At 41.5% G+C, this 26211-nt stretch overlaps 1 protein-coding gene across 2 annotated transcripts in view; it reads left to right on the top strand.

The window, feature by feature from the left end:
• Positions 1–5128, top strand: part of AP3B1 (adaptor related protein complex 3 subunit beta 1) — a 225752-nt gene extending 220624 nt beyond the window's left edge. The window contains exons 27-28 of one of the 2 annotated variants that reach the window (XM_045566382.1): positions 3963–3998; positions 4407–4489. In XM_045566382.1, coding sequence (XP_045422338.1) covers positions 3963–3993 — 31 coding nt within the window. In that variant the 3' untranslated portion in view covers positions 3994–3998; positions 4407–4489. Of the gene's footprint in view, positions 1–3962; positions 3999–4406 lie in introns of both variants that reach the window. The other variant, XM_045566381.1, reaches the window with a different exon arrangement.
• Positions 5129–26211: the final 21083 nt, after the last annotated feature.

The following is a 26211-nucleotide window of genomic DNA, read 5'->3' as shown; positions in this document are numbered from 1 at the left end:
AAAAAAAAAGTTTTAGCCTGAGTGGGCCATTGTCACAGCTTCTGGTAACCAGTAGAACAGAAAGCACAAGAAAATTGAACTCAGAATAGAAAAATCAGAAACCAGGAAGACTATCCAAGAGAAGAAAAAGCATGTCTCAGAGCTGTTGCATTAGTATACCAAATCTGTTTCCGTGTAAAAAAAAATTATGTTTGTGACTACCCTGGAGATTGACGCAGCCTCTCAGATAAATATTTTTAGATTCGTGTTATACTATTAGCAATTCTAATTGTTAGAACAATTGAGTTATAGGATTTCTTTCCTTGTAACAAAGAACATTTATGGTTCATAGCCAATTTGTCACAGATCTTCAAAAGGTATGGTTTAAGTGCATGAGGGAATAAATCTATGTATTATAGATAATATATTTATTCAATTTTATTGTTGCTATTTGACCTGTTTTTATAATTCTGACAACAGTTAAAACAAAATAACTTTTTAAGACGAGTGAAACAGTTTTTCATTTAGTTTTGGCAACCAGCTTATGTTATCTTTTTCTTAAATCTTAAGAATTCTTATAGGCTTCAAAGATTAAATGTCAATTGCTAGAGATAACAGACAAAGAGACATTTAATAAGATGAAATACAGATATATCCAAACAGTTTTACCTTCTCAGTTGCTGATTACAAACAGCGAGTGCTTGGTGGGAGAATGAAATGAAAAATTATGAAAAATATCTAGATGGTATCCTTTTAATAACATGGAGCCCACCGTACATAGGCAATACATCTTTAACTGTCATGCCACTTATTTGTTCTCATTTGTGGTGTTCCTGGTTTTCCAGGTTGATTGGTCTCCCAGTAGCCCCTCCCTGTGTTACAGCTCCATTCAAAAAGGTTTCGTATTTTTCATTGCTAGTGTCTCTTCAGGGAGTAGCAGGTAGGGGATATTTAATATGTTTTAAATCTTTAAAGGCAGAAATGTAAAATATGGCAGAGAAAGTCAAGACACTTTGAATTACAGAATACTACAAAGCCAAGTACACCATTTTAAGAAGGAAAAGTCTTCCTTCTTAAAAGTTTTTGGAACAATCACAGATTATATGCATATTAGGTAAATAGGGAAAACTTTAATTTATCTGTTGACTGGTAAAAACAAATTATTAAAGGTACATTTTTGTATATATTAAGAGAACGTGTGTGACTTGGAATCAGAATGCTTGGGTTCAGATTGCTGCTCAACCATTCACTAGCTGCGTGTCGCTGAGCAAATTCTTCGACTTCTGTGAGCCTCAGTTTCCTCATCTGTAAAGTGACCTGCCTCATAGGATTAAATGAAATAATGCAAGTGAAGTACTTAGAACCCATTGCCAGACACACAGTAAGCACTTAATAAATGATAGCTACTGTCATCATTATAGTGATCAAAAACTTCTCATGCCTTCTGAAAAATTTTTGTCATGGTGTCATCTTAGTTTGAGGCTAAGTATAGAGGTTTTTTATGTCAGTCATTAAATTTAATATATAAGCTGACTTTATAATCAATGTTTCTGACATCCAAAAGCTAGCTATTTATTATTTATTAACTAGTACTCTTTCCATAACTATCTTTTAAATGTATGTTAGAACATAGCTTGTTCAGGAGTTAAATGACTAATAAATTTTGGGGGATGGTTTTTGCCTTCCATGGGCCAAAACAAACCAAATTGTGATCATGCTGTGTTCCAATTAAATATATCCTTTCTGAACTGTGAAATGAGAATGTCAGAACATCTGATCTTCTAGTCTTCTGCTTTAAAACATTGCTTCTGCCATTTGTGGCCACTAGAACATAGAGACCTAGTTAATAAAGGCAGTAGCTTTTACACCAGCTAACAGATTTTGTTGCTAGGATGATTTTGCTTAGCATGTTTCCACTGCGGTGTAAGCAAATGGCTCTTTTCTTTCATGCCCCTATTCTTTATGGTACTGAGAATTTTGTGGTAATAGGATTTCAAATACATGTACAGGATACTAATTTTAATCTCTGTAAACATACTGACACCAAAATTGGCATTTGTCTCTGCCAAGTTTGTATTAATTGTAACATTGACTCTAAGTTTTTTTTAATAGACAAGAGATAAAATGTACCTTGGGGCTGTGCAACACTGAAATTCAAACAACAGTGCTTTTGTGTTCCTATTCAGACATAATCTCCTTCTCTATGGTCCCAAGGCACAAGTGTTAAGTAAATAAAGGGACTAACTAATAAGACTATTGTTTACATAATTATAACCCTGTCAGAAATAGGGAACTCTGTTGAAATATTTGTTGAGTGAATTATAGACATGATGCCCAAATTTGTGGGAAAAGTTGCATAAATGAACGGGGAAATAGAGCCACCTCATATTTTTTGGGGACATGGTTTAACAGAAATATAGAAACAGCATTCTCCTATGAAGAGAAGGGTCTTAAAAATTTAGACAAAAGGAATGCATAAACCTGTAAGGAGCTATAGAAAGAGAGAATGCACTTGGGGGCTGGTGATCTTTGTGTTCTCTCAAAGATGAAACTGAGGTACCCAGTTCCTAATCTCTTGTGTGCACATCTAAAAAGCAGATGGATGTGTATGTTAAGAGGTTTATAAAAACCTCTTTAAAAACATTTGTATGATTTATATTCCTAAACTGGCTACCTATAATTGCTTCTCTCAGTAGGAAAATTGCTCTATCAGATTCCTTGCAAGTTTCCAGCTTGTTTGTAGAGAGTACACAAATAAATGACTAGGGAGGTTTCGAACATATTTTGTCAACAACCCATTAGCTAACATTTTAAAACACAAATTCAAAGTGTTGGTAATATTTTCAATTTGGTAAAATTAGCATATTTGTTTTGCTTTTGATGCATTATTCTAATTATTGTTGGGAAACCGATTTTCATGATTTTATTTAGGCCAAAAATGGCTTGTTTGGTTTCAGAAAAATACGTCTAATGTGTTATGAGATCTTGATGTCATTTTTTAAAAACTCAAAAAAGAAATTACTTTTCATTTAAAGAGAATCTGCTTCCTGCTTAAGTGGCTAATATTTTAATTAAGTTGGGAGTGAAGTTTTTCTGAGTGTCTCCTGATAAACTCCCTCTTTTATGTTGATGGTAATTAAACAGATCCCTGAGGACACCGTGGGCTCTGTGCAAGGCCCATGCTAATTGTCAGACATGAGACACTGACCAGTTGGTTTGCTCTTGAATAGTCCGCAGCGTGCTGTCAGCACGGCAGTTTTATTTTTATGTATTGTGAGCTGTTGTCAGGGCTAACTGGGTGCCATTGTGGCTGAAGATGTTGCGCAAATTGAGGCAGATGGCTCAGATTCAGACACGTGTCATACAGAAAGGGGAAAGGGGATTGGCCCTGCAAAGTGGGGTCACAGCAGGTCGCAGACCTGCTCTACACTTGTTAGTGTTTTCAAAAGCTCATGTGCAGCAACTTTGTTTTTCTCCAGTCATCCCTGCAATCAAACCCCCTCCCCCCAAAAATGTGTGGAACATGCTCCATGTGGAAAATGGAGACTTGGGACGTTCCCGTCCTCTTCCTTCACATCTCTTGGGCTCAACTGTGCATGCAGAATGAATTAGCAGGATTGACAGAAGTTCATTGTGCCTCCAACGGCTTTTCAGTCAATTGCAGTGCTTAAAAGGCTAGTTTTGCTTTTAATTCCATGTAATTAGTAGGTTCTTCATGTCTTGGAATTTAGTTATAGAGCATTATTAGACCTCAAGTTTCCTCTATTATATTCTAAAGAAAAAAGGATCTAATATTCTAAACATTTAAAAAAAAAAGGGGGGAGGTGTGAGGGTGCACTTAGCTGTCACGTGATTTTGTTTCATGTCATCATTAACATTAGAGAATGAATTTGAATATTTTTACATGAGCAAATTCATTGAAACTTAGTAAGAATTTTATAATGTACATAAAATTATCTAACTTCTTGCATAATCATTTTCAGATATGAGGAATTAAAATTTCAAGCTCTTTGAGAAAGGTACCTTTTCTTAACATGTTTTAAAGATAAAAATATGATGGCTTATTTTAAATGGCCTTGTGCATGGTGAAATGTTAAATATTAAATGAGTGAATGATTCTCAAATATGTCATAATGGAGAATTATTCACATGCATCTATTGTTCAAACTAATAAATAAAATAGACTTCCTTTTCCCATTTTGTTTTAAAGATGCACTAAAATCACCTGCTTGTGGTAAGCATGGGCTGGGCAGTTTATTGATTTTTCAAAAGAATGCTTGGCTTTGGGTTTTTGGCAGTAGGGAACCTATAGTAAATTATTTCATTTGAGAAAAAAGAGTTATTTTAAATCTATTTGAATTTATGCTGTCTCCTCTTTTTTCTCCCCCCTCTCATGATAAAAGGTCTCTCTCGTTTTTTTCTTCCAGGTTTGCAGCTAAAACTGTGCACAGTGGGTCATTGATGCTAGTCACAGTGGAACTGAAGGAAGGCTCTACAGCCCAGCTTATCATAAACACTGAGAAAACTGTGATTGGTTCCGTTCTGCTGCGGGAACTGAAGCCTGTCCTGTCCCAGGAGTAACCTGCTTGCATCTGGACTTCAGGATCTGGCACATAACAAAAGTGCCTGGCATCCACTACTGCTGCCTTTCATTTATAATAATAGCCCTTCCATCTGGCAGTGGGGGAAGAATACACTCTTGACATTCTTGTCTCCTGCTTTAGAATGCTAGTGTGTATCTATCATGTATGCAATACTTTCCCCCTTTTCGCTTTGCTAACCAAAGAACATATATTTTACTGTCAGTTATTTCAACTCTCGAATCCATGTGGCATTTTCTCTGTCCTGCTACTTCTTTTGGCCTCCTTGTCTTCCTTCTCTCTTTCAGCAACGATGGACATGAGTCGTCGAATATTTAAAGTTCATTGGAAATCATCTTCCCTTCAGCAATAAGCAAAAATTAGCAAGGAAATAGTCTAAATGGCCTCTCAGCTTGGTATGTGAAAATGCGATAGCATACTTTTGAGAATAAATGCAAAAACATGGTCTCTGCAAATTCTTTGAATTTCCTGGTCTTATAATTGGTAATTGACCACTGTCATCATGAAATTATCTCGGAATAATAAGATAAATAAACTACCGTATGAATAGCATTTGTCTTTGCATTTTTAATGAGAAAATATTTATAATCCTAAAGTTTATATGCTAATGTTTCTTTATTCTAAACTAAATAGTTTGAGTGTTATATTACACAGAGAAGCACTGGGGTTTAGTTAGTAAAAGAAAAACCACTTTTGAACCAAATTGTGTTATAGAGTAGTTAACTCCAAAGAAAAAAAATGTTTAATAACAAAAACAAAAATCTTCATGTTGCAAAATAAAACCTCTTTCTGTGCAATTTTTATCTATTAGTAGAGATCAGATTATAAGGCCTATTATACCTGCCAAATAAATTCTTTGAATCTCATTTTTCCTTTACAAATCTTGGTGCCTAACTTTAATAGAAATAAATATAAATTTACTTGTAGAAAATTTAAAAAATAGCTATATGATCAACATATTAGCATTTTTCCCTAGAGTGTTTATTTTCTTTGCTAACTTAGGCAAGTTACTGGTTTTCTTAAGATTGTTCTATAATCAGAAAACTTTTCTAACACTTTTATACCTTTTTAAAACTAGTTGAAATTTTATTTCCTTTCTGATACAAGGTAATGGGCTTTAGGATCCTATAAGCTAGTCTGTTCCCTTTGTATAGAGCCACATAAATAATGATTTTTAAAAAGTAAAAGGGAAAAAAGTATACATTGAAACATTATAGAATATATACAAAGAGTAGAAAGAAAAGAATGAGACACTCTTGGGACATACATACTGAGAAAAACAAAACAGACTGGACAAATTATTTAAATTTTCAGGCTTGTGAGGTGGCGAGAATAAACAAAATTGTTAAATTTTTCTGCTCCTGAAACACAGCAGTGAATCTGAGGGAAGAGAAGTATCGCTGTGGAGGCCACACAGGCCACTTCCCTCCGGAGCCTGAGATGCTGGGCTGATACACCCAGGAGCACCTGTGCAATTGCCGTTTCCGTTAATTAACCCTATTTCTCGGGGCTTCATAACTTTGGATTTTAAGTCAATAACTTTTTGAAATAGTATACAGATTTTGACAGGCTACATACCTGTTTTCTGGAAAAAAAAAAAAAACAAAACATTATCATCAGGCCAAGGGAAAAGTACATGTTGTGATTGACAAAGGTTTTTATTTTCCTTAAATTAGGGCACTCATCTTTAAAAATAGGCCCCACATTTGCATTTTTTTTAAACTAAAGAAATTTCAGTAAGACTTTACTTTTGAATAAGTTATTTTTGGCTACTGACTTTTGGATTTAAAAATCTATATTAAATAATAATGTAATGTAGTATGAACCAGTGAATAGGATTTAAAAATCTATATTAAATAATAATTTAATGTAGTATGAACCAGTGAATAATATGTATCAATTGTAGTGTGAACTACCAGTTGAAACCATTTTAACATCAGTAGCTTAATATCATTAAAATATTTTTTTGCATGAATCAGAAAAACGACCAAAGACCCAAGTTTAAGGTTTGGGGGGTTTTTTCTTTTTTCTTTTTTGGTACAGTGATTCAGAGTTCCTTGCCTCGTATTTCCTTTAACTTTATCATAATCCATGATTATCTTTAAATTGTTCCATTGAGTCGAGTTAGTCAATGTTGAATTCTTAATTCTAGCTATATTTTTTCATTTTAATGTTCACTTAATGGGACATTTTATGTATACCAATCTTGAAGAATGACTCTCACAGTATATTTCAGACTGAGCCACATTTTTGATATCAAAATACATTTGCGTTATTTATCATAAGAAAAGGATAGTTTTTTTTCATGGAGACTGTAACAATACACTTATCAAATTAAAATACTATATACTTGCCCTTCCCAATAACTATTTGCAAATATATGAATCTAATAGCTTACAAAAAGTTTGCCCTTACAACCTGTGTTTCTATTGCTAAGAATTTATATGTTTTATTAGGAGATAAGAATCCAGAATGATGAATAATACAAAGGGGGATTTCAAAAAAGAAAAGTTGGACCAGTTAAGAAAAACCTAAGATCTTTCGCCTTCTTTTATCCCTCTCTGTAATCTCTCTGACCTCATAGGGAACTTTCTTTAAAAGAAGAAAAAAAATCCTCTTTTCACATAATGAGAGGGAGAAAAAGAGCCCTATGTTGTAACACAAAATTAACAGAGCCTCACTCTTCCCTCTCTGTTGAAAGACTGTATCCATTGTGAATGTGAAGAACTACAGTAAGCCTGTCAGGGGTATGGTTACATATAAATCATGCCATACACACACCCAGGAAACCTACAATCTAATTGGCAATAAGCAAAGAAATGGCAATGTGGACTTGCCTAAGTCAGGGAGCCCTGGTTTGCAAACACATTTCTGCTTACATGCTAATACGGGCTGACCTCCTCCCCGCCCCCGGCCCCCACTGCCTTGGGGTGCCACGTTGAGCAGCTTTATCTGAGCAGGTGAACCCATCTCCTCACTTCTATGGCCTCCTTACACAGGGGACCAGACCAGCCTGGCCAGCCATGGGGTACACACTTTTTTCTTCCATCAATTGGAGGTCAGTTCATTGAAAGACTTACTTTCTGACTGTTCTTATCTTTTTAAATCCTCTTCCTTCTTTCCTTCTGCCTTCCAACTTGACCTATTTGCCTTAGGAAAATTTCTCACGATCACTTTCACTCTCTTCCTGAGATTTTGCGGGGAACAACAGCACAAAAGTCAAGTGTTCGTAATGGTCTTAGATGAATGGCAATTGTGTTTAATAGAAAAATACAGCCTTGGCTGGACCAGAAGATTCTTGTCTGAATCTTCCTGGAGTCTCCATGGTCTTTCTTTATATGACTGCCCACCACACAGCATTCAACATGCTGAATGAATGCCTTCGTCTCTTCCTGTTTTGGTAACATTATTTTTTCTTTTCAGCTACTTTTCAACGGTATTATGGAGTAAGCAGAATTTTATGATCTGACCTGAGAAGCTAACCACCATGTGTAATTGTTTTCTGAAGGAAAATGTTTTAGATTCCATATGATCACTTGGCCAATACACTTGGAACATAGCTGTTTGAAAGCCGAGATGGTGTGCGAGAAACATGAGGCAATGGCGTGGCTGAGTTTGTCAAATAGCACCAGTAAGTGCCATTGGGTTTAGGGGAAAAAGTGACCAGTGGGCTAGAGGGGTTTGGGAAGGTTCAAATGAGGCAGTGAGGCTAGCTAGGTCTTAAACATGGGGTGGCATTTAGAAGAAAAGGAGTTTCTAGGCATGGGAGAAGGGAGAACATATTGTTCTCAGCTGAGGCTTTCTCTTGAAAATGTTTTTAAAATACCTTTGTACAGAAAACAACATTAGCCACGCACCAGAACGTGCTGTGTCCACTTCCCCTCCTTGCCTTTCCTTCTCCTCTTTCCTCTCATACAGTCTCTCTCTCCCAAGGCCCTTCCCACACCTCCACTTCAATGGCCTGCGGTGGTTTGGAGGAGGAGCGAATGGTTGAGATGTTATGGATGGGAACATGCTGCACTTGTGAACAGTGTAGAGGCAGGAAAGGAAAGATTGGGACCCATTGATGAAGAGATCGGGAGAAAATCAGGAACTCGTTGGTTTTACTCACCTGCTTGTAGGCCAGTTTTAGATATTTCCTTGGGGGTTTTAGTTATTTCCGGTGTCATTGCAGGTTCTAAAATGAGTCTTTTCAGACTTACAGTCAAAGTGGCTAAAGAATATTAAACTTCATTGTTACCTATTTACTAGGTAAGTGATTGTGAGTTGAAGTCATACTAAAATTTCTAATGTCCCCTCATGTTTGTCTTTCTCTGGAGTCAGTTTTATGTACAGTCTCTTCTGCATATAATTCCTAGCTAATTCAGTAAATATGTACACCGAAGACCCCCAAGCCCTCAGAACTCAAATATGACAACTGACGCAAACCTTTTATTTTTCTAGAGTAGATTAAGATGAGAGGAACATGTCTTTAGGTTCTTCGATGACAAAGACATTGGTTTCTCATCTACAACCTTGAGGGCCAGAGACAACAAAGATCCAGATTTATTTTATTTATTCATGGATTTATTTATTTTTGGAGAGTCTCACTCAGTTGCCTGGGCTAGAGTACAGTAGTGTCATCATAGCTCACAGCAACCTCAAACTCTTGGGCTCAAGTGGTCCCCCTGCCTCAGCCCCCTGAGTAGCTGGGACTACAGGTACACATCACCATGCCCAACTAATTTTTCTACTTTTTGTCGAGAAGAGGTCTTGCTCTTACTCAGTCTGACCTCGAACTCCTGGGCTCAAGCGATCCTCCCTCCTTAGCCTCTCAGAGTGCTAGGATTACAAGTATCAGCCACTGCACCCAGCCAAGATCCAGATTTAAATCTAGAAAAGTCTTTATCCTGAGATCTAGAGATGTTTAGAGAACCTAACCAGTAGATAATTCTGCCAGTATGCTCAGTTGTGTCAGGCCCTGGAGACTGCAGATGCTATATGGGCACTTGGAGAAAACAAGGAAACCTCACCTTCACCCTGATCATTAACTGTCTGCGATGGAGGGAGAGGGGAAGCTTACCAGGGAGAAAGTACCAGAATCTAGTGGTGGAGGGAGGTAGAGGAGATTAGCTTTCTCAAACTGTACCCAACCAAGATGGTGATTTTCCTTCCTAGAAAAGCATCTTCTCACCCCATGTAAGAACATTTTTCTCTTTTTGTGAGCGATAGGATGAATGAGGAGTCTTGTTTTATGACAGAGTCAACCATCTCCATGGATAACCATAAGGACTTAAGACCATGACCTACAAAAAGAAAAAGGTTAAATTCTGCCTCTGCAAAGTGGTTAAAAAAGATCGTATGAAGGTAGGCCCCTCAGCCTAAATTTAAAGCCCATTTCTAGTGAGTTCATTTTTTTATGCTTATTTCACTTTATCAATAAACCGTGTATAAAATTAGGAGCAGCAACCGAGGGTAAAGTGGAAGCTCAGATGTGCTGACAAGGGGAGGTGCCATACAAGTTCTGGGGGAAACCAAGCATCCTCACAACCTGAGGTTTGATTTCTGAGCCTTAGCAAATGGAGCCAGCGCGAGAGGCCTCTTGCTGGCATCACAGAGAAATGCTCAGCACTCAAGGGCACCCTTGCCTTGACCCCCAGGTCTTCATTTTGCTCGGGCCTCATCAAAACCAAAGGACCTCAACAAAAATATTTTGTAAACAAAGTTATGGACAGCTCAGTTTTCTAATTGAAAGTAATTATGATTTCTGTGCTGTGGTGTAATTACCTAAAAAAATGTTATTTGATGATTAAGATTCTGGAGTGAATTGTGTTCTTCGGGCGCTTGCACCGCTCCCCCATTGGGGACTCGGTTTCAACGGTGTGCAGCTGCTGGAGTTGATTTACAGTGCCGCGGCTGTGGCTGGTCATAAATAAATCCTCTTATATAGTTGTTATGAACACCTGTTAGATCATCTGTCAGCAAAGCGCTGTTCACATTTATCATGGTGCGGTAGTTATTTTACCTCAATCCATTTCCAACTGACTCAGCCTCCATCGCCGGGTTACTATTACCACACCATAATCGCTCGTTCCCTCTCCATGTTACAACTTGCAGATAAAAGATTTCACTACTTGGCCAAATTTCATAAATAAAGGAGCAGTTCAGTGCAGTAAAAGTTTATTTTTGTCATCATTTGTCACCCCATTATTCTATAAATCAAATGGAATAGCACTATTGCCAGCTCAGGCGTTGCTGTCAGCCTTAGGCATGGAAATGGTCCGTTTCTTCCTTTTAGATGAGATGACATGTCTTTCAGACTTAACTGGCTTACGGCTTTGTTTCACCCATTTTATTTTATTACCCCTTCAGAAAAATCCTTGGGGAGCAGAAAGACTTAAGGAGTGAAATGGAAACAGAAAACAGAGTCTAGCATGCTGCTTAGCTGAGTGATCTACGTTTCCCCCACGTCCGGTCGTTAGAAACTTGACCACCATCCCCTGCTCGCGTGCTGCATCCTTGGCCGAGGACGATTTTCATAAACTTCCAAGGGGGTTATAGTTTCTATTTTGGAAAGGCTATTACAATATAGAGTCACATATAATGAAATACCTGATGTATATCCCCAGAGATCCTCTCGATTTGACAGGCTTTTATGCAAAGAAAAGACTAACTGGTTTCTTTTCTAAAATGCATTTTAATGGGTCTGAGGCTTTGAAAAGGAATGGTCACCCCCAGAGAGCGTCTTACCCCAGGAGGGAGGTTTGTCGGCTGTGGAGCTTTGGAGGAAGAGTCAAGATTTATTAGCAAGTTGCGAACTCTGTCTCAGGCGTAAGTCTGAGAAAGGCAATGTCCCTTGGTTAAAAGAAGAGGACAGAAAAAGCTAAAGGGATGGGGTAATAGAGAAGGGTTTATAGTTGATATTATACTTCCGAGTTGGTTCTAATTCAAGTTACATTCTTCATAGTCATTATGTAGCTCATAAATTCAATAAAGTGTTTTACTGTTACTATAAAAATGACAGGAGGGGGGTTTTATGTTGTAAGTTTCGTTAGTTGCTCTTCCTGTTTTATGTTGAAGTTCTCAGGCCATTATGTCATTAAACTCCTTGGAGTCTGAAGGGCTCAGGCCCTCCATTTCTTCCCTTCTGCACACTTGGCCAGGGCAAGTGTTACCCAGGCTGGGTCAGGTCACCAGAGGCTTAGAGCCAACTGGCTCTGGTGCCGGGAGGGCAGGGCTGTTGGGATCTATTATTTCATGAGAAGTAGCTTCAAATCCAAGTGGATGTATAGTGCAGAATGGAAAGGCCTAGCGTGGGAGGGAAGCAGACTACTCCTGGAGTTCTAAACATTCACCCTAGAAAGAATGCTTTGGATCAGGAGGTGGAGGAGGGCCTGCTGGATGGGGCATAAGTAGCTTGACGCCCTGGGGACCCAGGAACTGTTCTCTGCATCAACAAGATTGGCTTTGGCACTAGACTCTTTGCTAACTTGTTAACCTTCACATAGCTCTATGTCCTTGATAAAGTTCTAAGCAAATTTAGAGTTGGAATCTTATGGGTCCTTTTGAAAGTAAACACCACTCTCTTTTGGCTATTGTCTTCAATTCTAGAAGAAGCAAAGGGCATTTCTGCTCTAGGAAACTTTGCTCTCTCCAGATGTTTGTTTTGAACAGAATATCCACATGGAAACAGCAACTGCTAATTCTCTGGCCAGAGTGCATCAGGGCCTTAATCTAAAGCCTCCCATCCATCCAGCTGTCTGGCATTTGCTATTATAGGGCACCAACAGAGAAATGAGGCTGTGGCTTTATCACTGCACCCTGGGTGACAACTTGATTTTCTGCTTTCACCGCAGGCAGCAGCAGCCCAACATGATGGGGCTGTTAATTTGTGCATTTCATGGTGTCTGTCAGGGGGGCTGGGAGAGGAGGGTTTCAGGGGGAAGGGAATGGAGCATGTCCCAGCCGCGGAAGCACCTGTCTGCATTGACGGCACAGAGCACTTCTTATTAGCGTGCAGGTCTCTAAATGCAGCCCGGGGATGACAGCCTGGCATCCCAGCACCCACACACTGTGACAGGCGCCGGCAGCCGGTCCCATTGTTTGCCCTTGATGAGCATGTCATTAATGGAAATGGAAGAAAGTGAGGGCCACATCAGTATTCAAATAGCCTCTATTCTCTCTGCCATTCACCCGGCTGGCTCAGCCTGCCACAGATTTCCTTCTGCAAGCTCCTCTTAGACTTTTTTTTTTTTTAAACAGATTTATTCCCATTGCATACAAATCCTTTCCATGTTGTTCCTGGTTTCTTCCAATCCTGTGTTTATACCCACCTCTTCAGACTGGACTTAGCTAGGAGATTTAGGAGATTTGGGTTCTTATGTATTGCAAAAGTCTAATTAGCAAGTGTGTGCTGTTCCCAGCCAAGAAAATGCAAGTTGCCACTCCTGGAACCTATCTCCTGTACCTCCTGAATCCTGCATTTCCTCTGGAAAGATGTTGGCTACTCTGGCCCCCACTCTCAGAAATAAATATCTATTAGAGCTGGGAAGCACTGAATGAAGAGGATGTGACTTCTTCGAGAGTGGCTTGCATGGAAAACAATACTTCGTTTCTTAAGCTTAGGAAATTGAAGAGAAGTTAAGGAAAGGGCCCAACAGTGCACTTTGGTTGGAAAGAACTGTGCATTGGACATGATTATTTACAGCCAAGTGGAGAGTGACTGGATCCTAAATACATGTTTCCGTCCCTCAGACCCTGTGTTGGTCTGTTTGCTTAATAATGTAATTAGTGCTCAGAGGGAGAATATTGATGCTGCTGCCAGCAGGCATTGCTCTTCCGTGCATTTCCAAACCGCTCCCGATGCCCACTTGGCTTTTGCATCACCCCATTCGGTAGCTTCAGCTGTGCCCCTACCCATGCGTGCTCCTCCCCACACACTCCTCAGAGGCCCCTCTCCTGATATAAGCCCAACTGCACATCCCCCCCAGGCTATCCAGTTCTACATTCGCAAGGTTCACATCTTAGACATGCAGATAGACTGTTCCTTGAGGAAGGCAGCTGTGAAAGACCACCTCTAATTTCTTTCTGACCTTTTAGTAAGGAAAGGTCAGAGGAACTGCTTGCTGTGCATTTCCCTAGCAGTGTCCCTTATCTGGTATTAATCTGTCAGTGACGTGGGCCTTGACTCCCTAAAACGCCACCCATCTTCTAATGTGGTCTTGCTGGAGGCTGAAAATAGTGCCAACTCTACTTCCTGCAGATGGAACTCAGGGCTGATACCTCAGCTCTGCAATGTTCCCTTCTTACCCCAGTTGGAAGTGAGCAGAGTCATTCTTACTAAGCTATTTTCTCCTCAAGACACAGAAACTCTGAGAGAAGGAGCCCTGTCTTTGTGTTCCAGTGGTGCCATCTCCTGCGGGAGGCGCCATGCCGTGGCACAGCACGGAATGGGCTTCCATGGAACTGTTCCTATCTGCGGTATCATGGCCCCTCTATGGATCTGGGGGATCTGAAGACAGATTTTCTCACGTGTTTATCTGACAACCTACAAAATCCCCCAACCCTTCTCCAGTAGAAGCCCAGAGGGGTAATTATGGTTTAAAAAGCCAAGTCATAAATCGGGCTTTCTCTACTCTCCTCACTCGCTTTGTAGCTGAGGGAATCCGCAGAGGGCAATTTAAAAGGAAAAGAAACAGGCTGAGAAGAAAAGAAAGAAAGAAAGAAAAAAAACCCCAATGCTTTAGCCTTAGTGTCAGAGTGATGGAAAATAATTTTCACATTTGATTAATTATTAAGAGATCTGTTTTAATAAAATCTAGAGAGAGCATTTTGTGTCTCCACAATTGTTAGCATGACCCGGGACCCCTATTTTGGAGGTGAACAAAAAGCTATTGAGGTATAACAATAAATTTTGTCCCCAAGGGTTTTTGCAGAAGTGGCCACCGGGCTATCCTGACAGATTTAAGGCAAAATCCCACAGCTGACACTGAAATGTGTCAAATCCAGTGGCTTCCCTTGGCAGGTCGCAGTCTCCAGCCTCACCCAGACATGTGAATAAAGCAGAATCATTGACCTAGAAAGAAACCGTATTGGTCAGGGATTTTCCATCTTATTTTATTCTTGAAATTATTTCCCTAAAATGTAGATTCAAGTGTTTGGTATTCTTGGTAGCTTACCTATTTCAAATGCAGAAAGTCATCAAGGAATCCTGGTCCTCTTTTTTTGGGTAAATTGTTTTCAAAAAACCACATTATCTCTGCCTATGACTCTCTTTTTAATTTGAACTTAAATAGGAATGTCTAGGTCCTATGAAGAAATATCCTATTTGAAGGAATTAGGTCTTTTTCCCCTGCCCCCAACGGAAAAAAAAAAATGTAGTTTCATTTGTGAAATTAGTGTGTTGTGTCTATTTCATTCAACTTCGTGAATTCAAAATGATTTAAAGGTAGCCTCATTTAATTATATGGATGTGCGTATTAATTAAAAAGCACTGGGATAAACGTTTCAAAGTTTGTATTTATCACGCAGTTTGGGTTGCCGGTTATTTCCCACTATTTCTTCGGCCAGCAAGAAGCCGCCGAAGTCAGGCGTGGAGACGTTCAGCCTGACGCTTCTCCCTACCCATCCACACGCTCTGCCCGCTGCTACATTTGCGAGGTTCGCGTCTTTTACATCCAGGTGCGATGTTCCTCTGGGGGAGGCAGCAACGAAAGACCACCTCTAACTTCTGTCTGACCTTTCAGCGAGAAAGGACCAGTCCTCCCCCGTGCAAGTCCCCCTGGGCGGTGCGGAGCCACCGGCTGCGCCGCCCACACCTGTGCTTCCGAATCTTCCACCGCCGCCCTCCTACTTGCAAGATACATTCGTCCAACATTTGGGAAGGAATTCCAGAGCTATTTTCAGTCTCCCAGCAGTGGCCACTCTGAGGACCAGCGCAGCGTGATGCGGTGCGGTGGCTGGAGGACACCCTGGTCTTTCAGTCACTGATCCCACCCTTCTCCGCACACGGGTGGGAGCGGGTGTGACATGCGGGGGCTGCGTGGCCCCAACCCCAGCTCTGCCACTTACGGCCTTACGGGATCTACTTGGGACCAAACAAGTGTATGTCACTCTCTCTCTCTCTCTCTCTCTCTCTCTCTCTCTGGACCTTCAGAAAGCAGAGGGATTGACAAGAAGATCCAGAAGTGAACAGGGGGAATGTTAAAACTTACAGTCATCTTTATTTTTTATCTCATGCTTCTCAAAGTTCTATTTTTATATGTATTTATTAATACACTTAATATATTGGTACAGGACAGCAATACATGTATGTGTACAGTAATCCATGTATAGAATTAGTGACCCGTATGTGTTATAATTATAGACATTATAAATAGTGATACATGTATATAATATCTAGTCAGTTATACATGTATACAGTTTACAAATAAATATGCACACTAAAGTCTCCTCAGTCAAAGCTGCCTGGAGACCACAGGACTGCAGTGTGGCTCCCAGTGCGTACTGCCTGTGCTGCTCAAACACTGAGCCCACCGAGATGGTATTCCAAGCGCCTGGTTAATTTCTCCATAACTGTGGTTTGGGAAGAGGAGGCAGAGAGGCCTCTATGGAAGTGCCAGCAAGTATTTCTACTTCCCAGACATTAATGAGACTTATCTTGGCCTCTACCACTCCTCACCCCTTTTTCGTCGGGACCATTTAGAGAAGAACGTTGAATGTTCAGTCACCTTAGCACAGGGGCCAGGGAGCACTGAGCAGTGGGGTCGCCTCCCCAGCAGGTGCACTGTGCAGGGACTAATTACAGCCACTGCGCAGAAGTTGGGAGGCAGAGCTCAGAGCCCGGCAGCCTCTCTTGGACGCAGGGAGGAGGAGGCCCCGCTGAGGGTGGGATGGCATCTGGATCCATCTCATTAGGAGTGAGAAATGACTCCTGACTCACAAAAGGTCATTGCCTACTGAGGTAGATAAATTACCTATACGCCTTCAGCAGAGTTGGAGGACCTATTTGGTAAGGAAGTTTTCATTAAATCAAAGATTTTATGGCTTCTATTTTGTTGCATAGGAAAAGGGAAATAATTAGTAATTGACAAAGTAAGTGCAGGGAATAAAAAAGTATAATGTTATTCTAATAGGCCTTGTCTTGGTCTTTAACTTTTCCCTTGCAAGCGGCATTATTTTTTAACTCAGATGTATAAAAATCATCCACACTGAGAGAGTGGAACCAATTGCAGTTAAACAATTGAGGGGAGCACTAACCAATAATGGGATGGGCTTTAAAATGCCATAAATATTGTTCCTTTTTATTGTGTTTGATTTTTGATGATTCCCATAACCCATTGCTTAAAATTAAATAGACATGTTCTTAGGTATTACTCAAATACATTTTAGTGCTAAGCTATACAAAGCAGAATGTGTGTGTGTGTGTGTGTGTGTGTGTGTGTGTGTGTGTGTGTGTTTGCCCTGAAATTGCCTGTTAGATGAGTTTCTCAGTTGGGTCCCTATTTTTCTACTGCCATTTACATCTTGGGAGACCCCCAAGATTGTAACAATAGTAACACTGAAATTAAAATTTCTCTAAGGGTCAATTTAACCTAACCCGTTGAGGATATCACTGTTGCTTATAAATTAAGCAGATTTTCATGTAATAACAGACATTGGGGCCTTTCTGTTAATGAAACATTTACTCCCTCACACTTACATAGCCACAGTAATTTCTTTTTCATAGGATTCTTGCCTTTTTAGCTCCAATGAAATCTGCTTTGAAGAGGATTTGAGCTCCTGTGAGATTCATAGGCGATAAGAAGTAAGTGATAATGACGTATGGAAAATAACAATGTGGGAAAAGGGAAACAGTAGATTTTTTTAAGTGATATCTTCCATGATAAAGGGCTTCCTATACTTGGCCTTAAGCTAATCCATTTTAATCTACATTTTCTTCTTCTTTCCTCACAATAGCTAGATTTGAGAGAGGCTGTCTCCATCCCCATTTTACAGATGAGCGAAATGCTACCCGGAGAAGCTAGCACCTTGCTCAGAGTCCAACAGCGGGAGAAGGGTGGTGGGGTCTGGCCCAAGGTCAGCCTGGCCCCCCAGCACATACAAGAAATTCCTCTGCTCTCTCTCCAAGCCCTGCAGGAACCACATGGGATGAGGACCTAAAATTCACTGACTGAGCTAAAGTGCCCAGCATGGTGCCTAGAGCTCAATAAACATTAAATTACAGACTATTTGATATGAAAAAAATCAAAGTAGCAGGTATTCTCTACTTAGAGACTGGAAAAGGAGGAAAGTTGTATAAGTGCATAAGAAAAATGCAAACGTCTTCATAAAAAAAGCCTGTGCTAGACAACACGTGACACAACCCCGTTTATGGGACTTTCCAAGAGTGTCCCCTGTCTCCTGAGTTCCTTACCTAATAATTTTAATAGTGTCCAATGATGACATTCTTAACCATTTCCCCAGAGAGACTGTTCCACTCATTAATAGATCTCACTGTCAGGAAATTTTTATGGGTAATTATTTAGCAACTTCTCTTCTAAATTTCTTCCCACTGGAATGCCATGAATTCTGAACTGGAACAATTGCCGGGGGAGCACCCGGATTTGTGACTCTCAAGATGTCAGATGGGTTCTGGAGGCATCAGAGGTGTGTGATTTACTTGCTTTACTGCCAGTGTCTGCGGGACCTGGGGATGCTCTTGTGGGAGGTGGGACAGCAGAGAGCTGCTCCCGGTCACTGCCCCGCCACAGTGGCCTTCAGCGTCCTCAGTGCCTCTCCGCTTTACACCAGGGAGTGTGGCAGGACCTCTGAGCTACGGGCACCTGAGTCAGAGAAACACCCTTGCTCACGTTCATCCTTTTCCTATCACTTTAAAACCCTGCACAATAGTATTTGCAATTTCTCTAGTCACGTATATAAACCACCTGGTTTCTTTCCCCCTTCACTTCACAGGGCTGTGCCTGCCCTCTGTGACTTCTACCACACAAAAAACGAAGCCCAGGGGGCCCAGACCAAATTTACTGAGGTAGCATGGGGTTTCCTGAAGCACTGAGGAGACAGGAATCATAAAAGGCCTCTTACAGAAAGGTAATGACTCCTGGGGAATCTCCTAGCTTACCTTGTCTGCCTCAGGAAAATTAACATTGCATTAACCTACCTATCTTCCTATACTCTGTTTTGAAAAGGTAGTAGACAGTTCATTTTAAAATGTAACAAACATCCTATTTGTATTTACTTTTTATGCCACAAACAATGCACTTGGTATTGAGTTGAAGAGGGCTCCAAGAGAAAATACAATTAATGAATAGTCACAAGGTTGCTAATCTGATCAATGCTGGGTGATAGGACATTTAATCTGATTGTCTGTGACTGCAATTGCACAGAGCTGTGGCAGCAAGAGGCCCGCCCTGGCTGGGGCAGCCTTGGCAGGCCGGTCATTGCTCGGGGTGGGCGTGGGGGCGCCGGGATGTAGGTAGACGTGGGAAGGACAGAAGGTGTCCAGCAGAAGGAAAGGAACTGGCTGGAAGGACCTCCCACAGGGAGCTTATCCCACAGAAAGCGGACCCCTCTCGTGCTGGGAACCCTGTGTACAGCTCCATATTTAAGGAGAGAGTGAAAAACAAAAACAATCTTCATACCCCAAATCTCTTTAGGCAGGAATTTGGACCCCAGCAAAGGAAGCCACAGGCAATGGCAGAGAGTCGCATCATTAGTTAAAGACCAGGGCTGTGGCAGCCGCTGAGGGCTCCTTCCTCCTGTCCAAGGCGCTGCTCTTTCCTAAAATTCTCTGAAGAACCTTCTGGTTGAGAGGGTGGTCCACCCTGTTGGTGACATGCGGGGTGATCATCAATACATAGTTCCACTTAAAAATATAGAGAAGCTGCTGCTTGCCACAGATTAAAACATACCAAATGCCTAAGCCCCCAGACAGGCCGTGCGGTGCTCAGAGGGAAAAGGCCAAGACAATCCTCAGCATCTTCTGTGAGGCACTTGGGAGGCCGTTGGAGGCTGGAAGTAGGCCTGACAGCAAGTCAGCCACACTGGGGCTGCCTCCCACCCTGCTGACCTGCCAGCCCTTCACCCTCTCCGACCTGGAGGGGCCTGTCCTGTCCTTTGTCCTTTCAGGGTTGGTGGGAGCAGAGCTTTGTGTAGACAGAAGCAGGTGGTTCGGGGTTCTCCTCTCATGACCCTGTTTCCAGCTGCAGCTGCACCATGAGTGCCCCCTCTCCCGCTCTGCTGCCACTTTTCTCTTCCTTGCAGCGCACACCGAGCACCTTCTCAGGATTGGAGCGTTCCAGCCAGAGATGCAGCGACAGTGGTGCGAAGCCCCTGACCTCAAGGAGCCCAGGTCTCCGTGGCGGAATAAGACAAATGAACAAGTGCCAATCCGGGAACAGCTCAGAGGTAGCTTGCTCTGTATGTTGGCTTTTTTGAAGTCATCAGCACCAAGGCCCTCCATGATGGGGTCCCTTGTGGCCTTTAGGAAATGTGTTCCTGGCCCTCTCTTGAAGCCACCTGACATAGGTGGCTCTCTGCCTCTGTACCTTGGCACACCATATATTTTGAACCCTTCATAGTGCTTCAGCCACATTTTGATCAATGTTTGTGCTAAGTGCACAAACCACCATGCCGATATCTGACAGATCAATGGAGGCTCCTGAATGCCAGGCCGCCCATGGGGTGGGTGGGAAGCCACAGAGGTGTTTGCTCGGTGCCTGTGTGGGGTTCTGGTTCCCTCCATCCTCTACCCCCACCACACACACACTCACATGCCCGCTGCCATGATCACCATTTAAACTGGCGCCAGACCCCAAGGGAACTGGCCAGGGCTCCCAGGAAGGCCCAGGACAACAAACCACAGGAGAAAGAGCCGTTCTCCCAGCTCCCTGAGCTGCTTTGTCAGTTCCTCCCTTTGCCAGGATGTCCCATTCTAGCTAACGAGCAGCTTAAGTGTGCAGATGAGGAGGAGAAAGGCAGAGAACGCCAGCCCTGGTCCTAAAGCAATATCAGCAGCACAAGAGGTTGCCTGAGCGGAAAAACAGCTCAACCTAAAGGGCCTTTTCAAATGCCTAGTTTTGTTCTGAAGTTGCCTGTCTGCTTGTCCCCCTCATTTTTCTTTTCCTTTTAAAACCATTACAATCAAGCATTTATTAAAATATTGAGGCCACAAGAAGTACTTCTATGAGCTATTCAAGCCCAAAAGCCTCAAAGAAGGAAGTTGGGACTCTGACGGTCTAATTGATTTCCTTCTAGAATAAAATTAAAAGCAAGGCAGAGAGTCGCAAATGGCGCTCACCTTTATTGCACGCCTTGAAGCTTTGTAAATAGAGGGCAATGTGTCAGGGTTTGCTTTAGGGTGAGGGAGGAGGGTTATTATGAGAAAATAAAAAACAATTAGGTTGATAACTGTGGGTGGGTGGCTTACTGGAGTGGCCCAGTGGACCCCGATTGCGAGGTCACTCTCAGGGGGCCCTGCCTGTCCTGCCTGGTCCGATGGCTGGGGCAAGTGTCCCCTCTGAAAAGTGTACTGCTCTTTGACTTCCGCAGCCTCTGTCTCCAGGCCTGTGGAGCCAAGTCTCTCCTCCTCCGCAGAATGTAAACAAACCAGGGTCCTCTGCCTGCGATAACTGTGACATGAGAAGCCATTTCTTCCTTGTTAACTAGAAAAAGCCCACCCCTGAGAAACCTTGCTCCCAATGCCTGTGCACTGCTAATGGAATTTTTAACTCGACCTAACCGCACCTGAAGGTAATCAGCTCTGGGCCAGTTGTGCATTCGAAGTCCCTGTCAGGCTGACAGGAGGGCAGAATTAAATGGTTTGATAACATTTCTCTGTGGGGCACCATTGCAGCAGTGTTGGGGCAAGTGCCTGGGGGAAGGCTCTTGTCTGGTCTTCCCTGCTCCCCCGCCAAGATAGGACGAGACACCTCCACCCCCATCCTGACGTGGGTGCCCTGACGCCGGGGACTTGGGGTCTGGTTTTCAGAAATCGCTTACACATTTCTCCCGCCCGGAGACAGACTGTTGAGGTTCAGGGTGTTAAAATAAGGCTGTGCCCTGCAAAACCTTCTTCAAACAAGGGCACACTTCTAGCAGGAAGCAAATTGTACATTCCAATTTTCAGTATTCACCCCAGCTCTCAAGTCACAGAATGTTTTAAAAATAGTGCACAGTCATTAACAATGCCGGCCTGCTATTCTGAAGTTGTATTCTATTCTTAGCATGGGACAGAATCTTCAAGCAGGGAACTTTCAAGAAGCAAGATTTTCAAGTAGAAGCCTGAGGCAATTTTAAGAGAGAAGCTCTCTAGTCCTATGTGTAACTTTCCCCACCCCCTCCTGTTTCTAATTCCATTTTAGAAGCTTGAAAATACAATTTTTTCCCTTTACCAATTTTGTGTTTTTCTACTTGGCAAACATTGATTCTTTTCTGTGTCCCAAATGGAGATGAAATTAACTTGTCTGTTTCTTAAACAAAAATAAATAAACAACTTCAATATCTATAGGCCCAGATCCTGCCAAATGCTTTTTTTTCCAGGTATGCCAATGTCACCGAGGAATGTCAGCTCAGCACCATGATTAGCATTTTACAATTGCTACAGAGCCAAATGTTGAGAGAATAACAAATGCTGCTTTGGGCCCCATGAAAATTACAGCTTAAGAAATGGAATTTTTCAGTCACAGGGCAGGAAATCAAAAATAGGAGTCCAGGAATCTAGGATCCAGATGACTTTCATTTTCAGGCAACTAATTTTAAGATCAAAACTGGGAATCTAAAAATGTATGCATGTTAATTTAGTTTTACTTTTAAAACTCTTTCTTCTCTACACTTTTGTATTATGAGTCCACTTCAGGTAGGGTTTTTTATACCCCAATTCCCAACTTAAAAAAATAAGTAATATTAATAAGTGGAAAGCCACAAACAAGAGGAAATATTTGCAAAACATGTATCGGAAAAAGGACTTATATCTAGAATATATAAAGAACTCTAACAATTAATAAAACCAGCAAACAAATTAAAAATGGGCAAAAAACCAAAAAGACACTTTGCCAAAGAAGATAAACAAATTGCCTCATTGGTGCATGAAAAGATGTTCAATACCATTCTGTATCAGGGAAATGCGAATTAAAACTATAATGAGATCTCATTACATGCCCATTGGGATTGCTAAAATGAAAAAGAATGACCATATCAAGTGTTGGTGAGAATATAAAAGAACTGGAACTTTCTCATACTTTGCTAGTAAAAATGCAAGATCATATAGCTACTTTGGAAAACAGCTCAGCAGTTTCTTAAAATGCTAAACATGTACTTATCACACAATCCATCAATTCCACCCCTAGATATTTACCCAGGAGAAATGAAAATATGTCCACATAAAGACCTATTTGCAAATGTTTATAGCACCTTTATTTATAATTGTCCCAAACAGGAAACAACCCAAATATCATTAACTGGTGAACAGATACACAAATTGTGGTATTTCCATTCAGTGGAATACCATTCAGCCATAAAAAGGAATGAATTAATAACACATAGCAACATAGATAAATCTCAAAAACATCATGCCAAGTGAAAGAAGCCAGACACAAAAGACTAAGTACTATATGATTCCATTTATGGCAGTCTGGAAAAGGCAAAATTACAGGAACAAGAGACAGATCCCTACACAGATACGAAGGGAACTTTTGGGGGTAATGGAAATGTTCTATGTCTTGATTGTGGTAGTAGTTACACAGCTGTGTGCTTTTGTCAAAACTCATCAAACTGTACACTTTAACAGAGTGCCTTTTATTGTGTGTAAATTATACCTCAATAAAACTGACTTTAAGAAAGAAATCAGCAAGACTAGGTGGGGTAGGCTGAACAATGGCCCCCATTATTCGGATATCCATGTCCCAATCCCTGGAACCTATGAATGTTACACTGTAGGGTAAAGAGACTTTGCAGATGTGATTAAATTAAGGGTCTCTAGCTGGGGAGATTATCTTGGATTATACCAGTGGGGCCTCAATGCAATCACAAGTGTCTTTATGTGAGCAAGGCAGAGGAGATTTCACACGGAAGAAAAGGCCATGTGACAGAAGCCGGGGGAAGCAGAATCAAGACAGAAGATGCTGTGCTAGTGGCTTGAAGATGGAGTAGGGAGCCGTGAGCCAAACAATGCAAAGACTTCAGCTCTATAAGCTGCAAAAAGCAAGGGACAGATTCTCCCTCTACTACTCTAGTACAACCCTGCCCACACCTCAACTTTAGCCCAGTGCAACTGACTTCAGACCTCTGACCTCCGGAACTGTACAAGAATAAATTTGTCTTGTTTTAGGCTGCTAAATTTGTGGTAATTTTTTACAGCAGCTCTAGGAAACGAATACACTAGGAAACAAATAAAAACTGGAATGCAGATTGCAAGAGAGAGACTTGCTCTTGTTTAATGAGAGGATTCACAGCTGAGATTGGCATCCTTAGACTTCAGTATGGGTAAGAATCACCTGGGATGCTTTTTTAAAATGGTGTGATTCCGACCCCACCCCCTCCTCTCCCATCCCCCATTCCATCTCACCCTGCCAACCTAATTCGCTCTGAGTGGTGGGCCCTAGGTAGCTGCATTTGGGCCCAAAGCTGATGTCCTAGGTGCCCCAAATTTTGAGACACCCTGGTCTAGACAGAGAATTTTCTATTTTCACAATTCAGTACAATTCCTGCTTCTTTTTCTTAAGTAGAACACTTTATTCTATGGCTGGCATCTAGTAGGTACTCAGGAAGTCTATTGATCTATTTTACAACTCCATAAGCACACACCTCTCCAATGGCCTCTGTGTTTTCCAAGTGAATTCCACATTCTGTGATCCTTGCGACAATCCTACTCTTAATGGAATTTTACTAAAAGCCATTGGTATGGGAGCCTACCTTGGCCAGGCATGTCACTCATTTCACTTTATAAACCCCATGGCTTCATTTAATGTTTATAGATTTTAGAAGCACTAAGAGCAGACAGGCTTTCAGCATCATGAAGTGGAGGCCAGGTGAAACAATCGTCAAAATGTATACACACACGGAAATTGTGCCTTTTTGTCTGTTTGCTTCTATATCCTATCCTTGAAGTCCAGAGTCCATCTAGGTGAAACGCTGGCATTTGGCAGCCCCCATGGACAGCGTGCACCTCCCTCTTTGGCATCCCTCTGTCTACCAGATGCCACTTCTCTCTGCCCAGCTGAAACTCCATGTTGATAAGAGGAGGGCTCCCAGCGCCAGGGCCAGCCCACGCCCGCCACTAACCCCACTTGGGGCATGGCAGGCTCAGCTTTTACTGCAGAAGACGGGTGTAGACCAACCTGAGGAGACTTCAATATTGGTGGTGAGTTTATTTACTGTACTTGACTTTCAGATTGATATAAAACGTGCGTCAATGATGGGAATCAACAGAGCGTGAGAACCCTCTATGGTTGCTTCCACTGGGAGATACCTAAGAGACACCTGCAAATGTCTAGGCACTAGTGTGAGATCCGTTTAACTGCGTTAGTGAAGCTGACAATTTGCACAGTTTAAATCTCATCCAGTGAAAATCCAAGCCCTAGCAGACAACAACTGAAAAGAAAAAAGTGAGAGAGAGGTGAGAGAGGTAATTTTAAGGCCAGAATTACCAAACAGTTCCATTTGTATGCAGGCAAATTTATGTTTCCATGAGACTCTGCCAGGCTACTCTAGCAGTTTTAGCAATGCATTGCTCTCCCCATGTTTATCAAATATTTAAACACCTCATTTTTATTGAGCCATAATGTCTGCTGAATATGTAAGCAAAAGAAGGATGAATTTCCTTTTTCACAGCAAGATTACAATGGCAGCACTTCCCTCATCATCTGTTCCCATTTATAGAATAAAGTCACATTTGGATTCTCTTATTTGCTAGCAGAAATAAATAAATCATTCTCTGTCTTCCATAAATACATATTATCTAGGTCCAGATCAATTGATTGATCTATCACAACATTAATTGATCAACATAGCATCTGTCTGTCCATTTATTCATCAGAGAGAGAAGCAGATGACATTTAATTAGTTCCATAATGGAATAACACTTTTCCTCCAATTAGCACAGCCATGAATGTGATAAGAAGGTTCTATTTCTTGAAGGCAAGTAATATTTATTATTTCATTGCACTAGCTCTATCTAACAAATCAGTTTAGGGACTGAACATCTCCTGTTTAAAATGAGTATCGCTGGTCAGAAATATCCATTGTGAGTGTGGTGTCTATGTTGTAGTCTGTACATCCCCGTTGCAAATGATTGTAGCTCCAGTAAACTAAACCCATGTCCAAATCACCTTGCTCATTATGATGGACAGCAATCAGTGAACCAATAGAACAATTGGAGCTGAAATCGTATTTTGCACTCACAGCAGCAATGGGATAAAGAATAAGGCTTAGAGATGAATATACATATTCGTTTTTCTTCCCTACAAACACACACAAACCTTACTTAACTTTCTCAGCTTCTGGCTGTATGCGAGTCAACACAGGGATCCACTGAACAGCGACAAATCATGTTGGATGAAGGAGACGTCTTCTGCGATTAGTGCTTTCTGGTCACTGGGGATCAGAGGATGGTTTGTGAGGGTCTTTCTCTAAAAAGGCAGAGTCATAATTCCAAGTA

This window comes from Lemur catta, chromosome 12 (assembly GCF_020740605.2).
Source record: "Lemur catta isolate mLemCat1 chromosome 12, mLemCat1.pri, whole genome shotgun sequence".
Lineage (NCBI taxonomy): Eukaryota > Metazoa > Chordata > Mammalia > Primates > Lemuridae > Lemur > Lemur catta.
The sequence above is the reverse complement of the archived record's forward strand: the minus strand, read 5'-3'. Positions and strand labels throughout refer to the sequence as shown.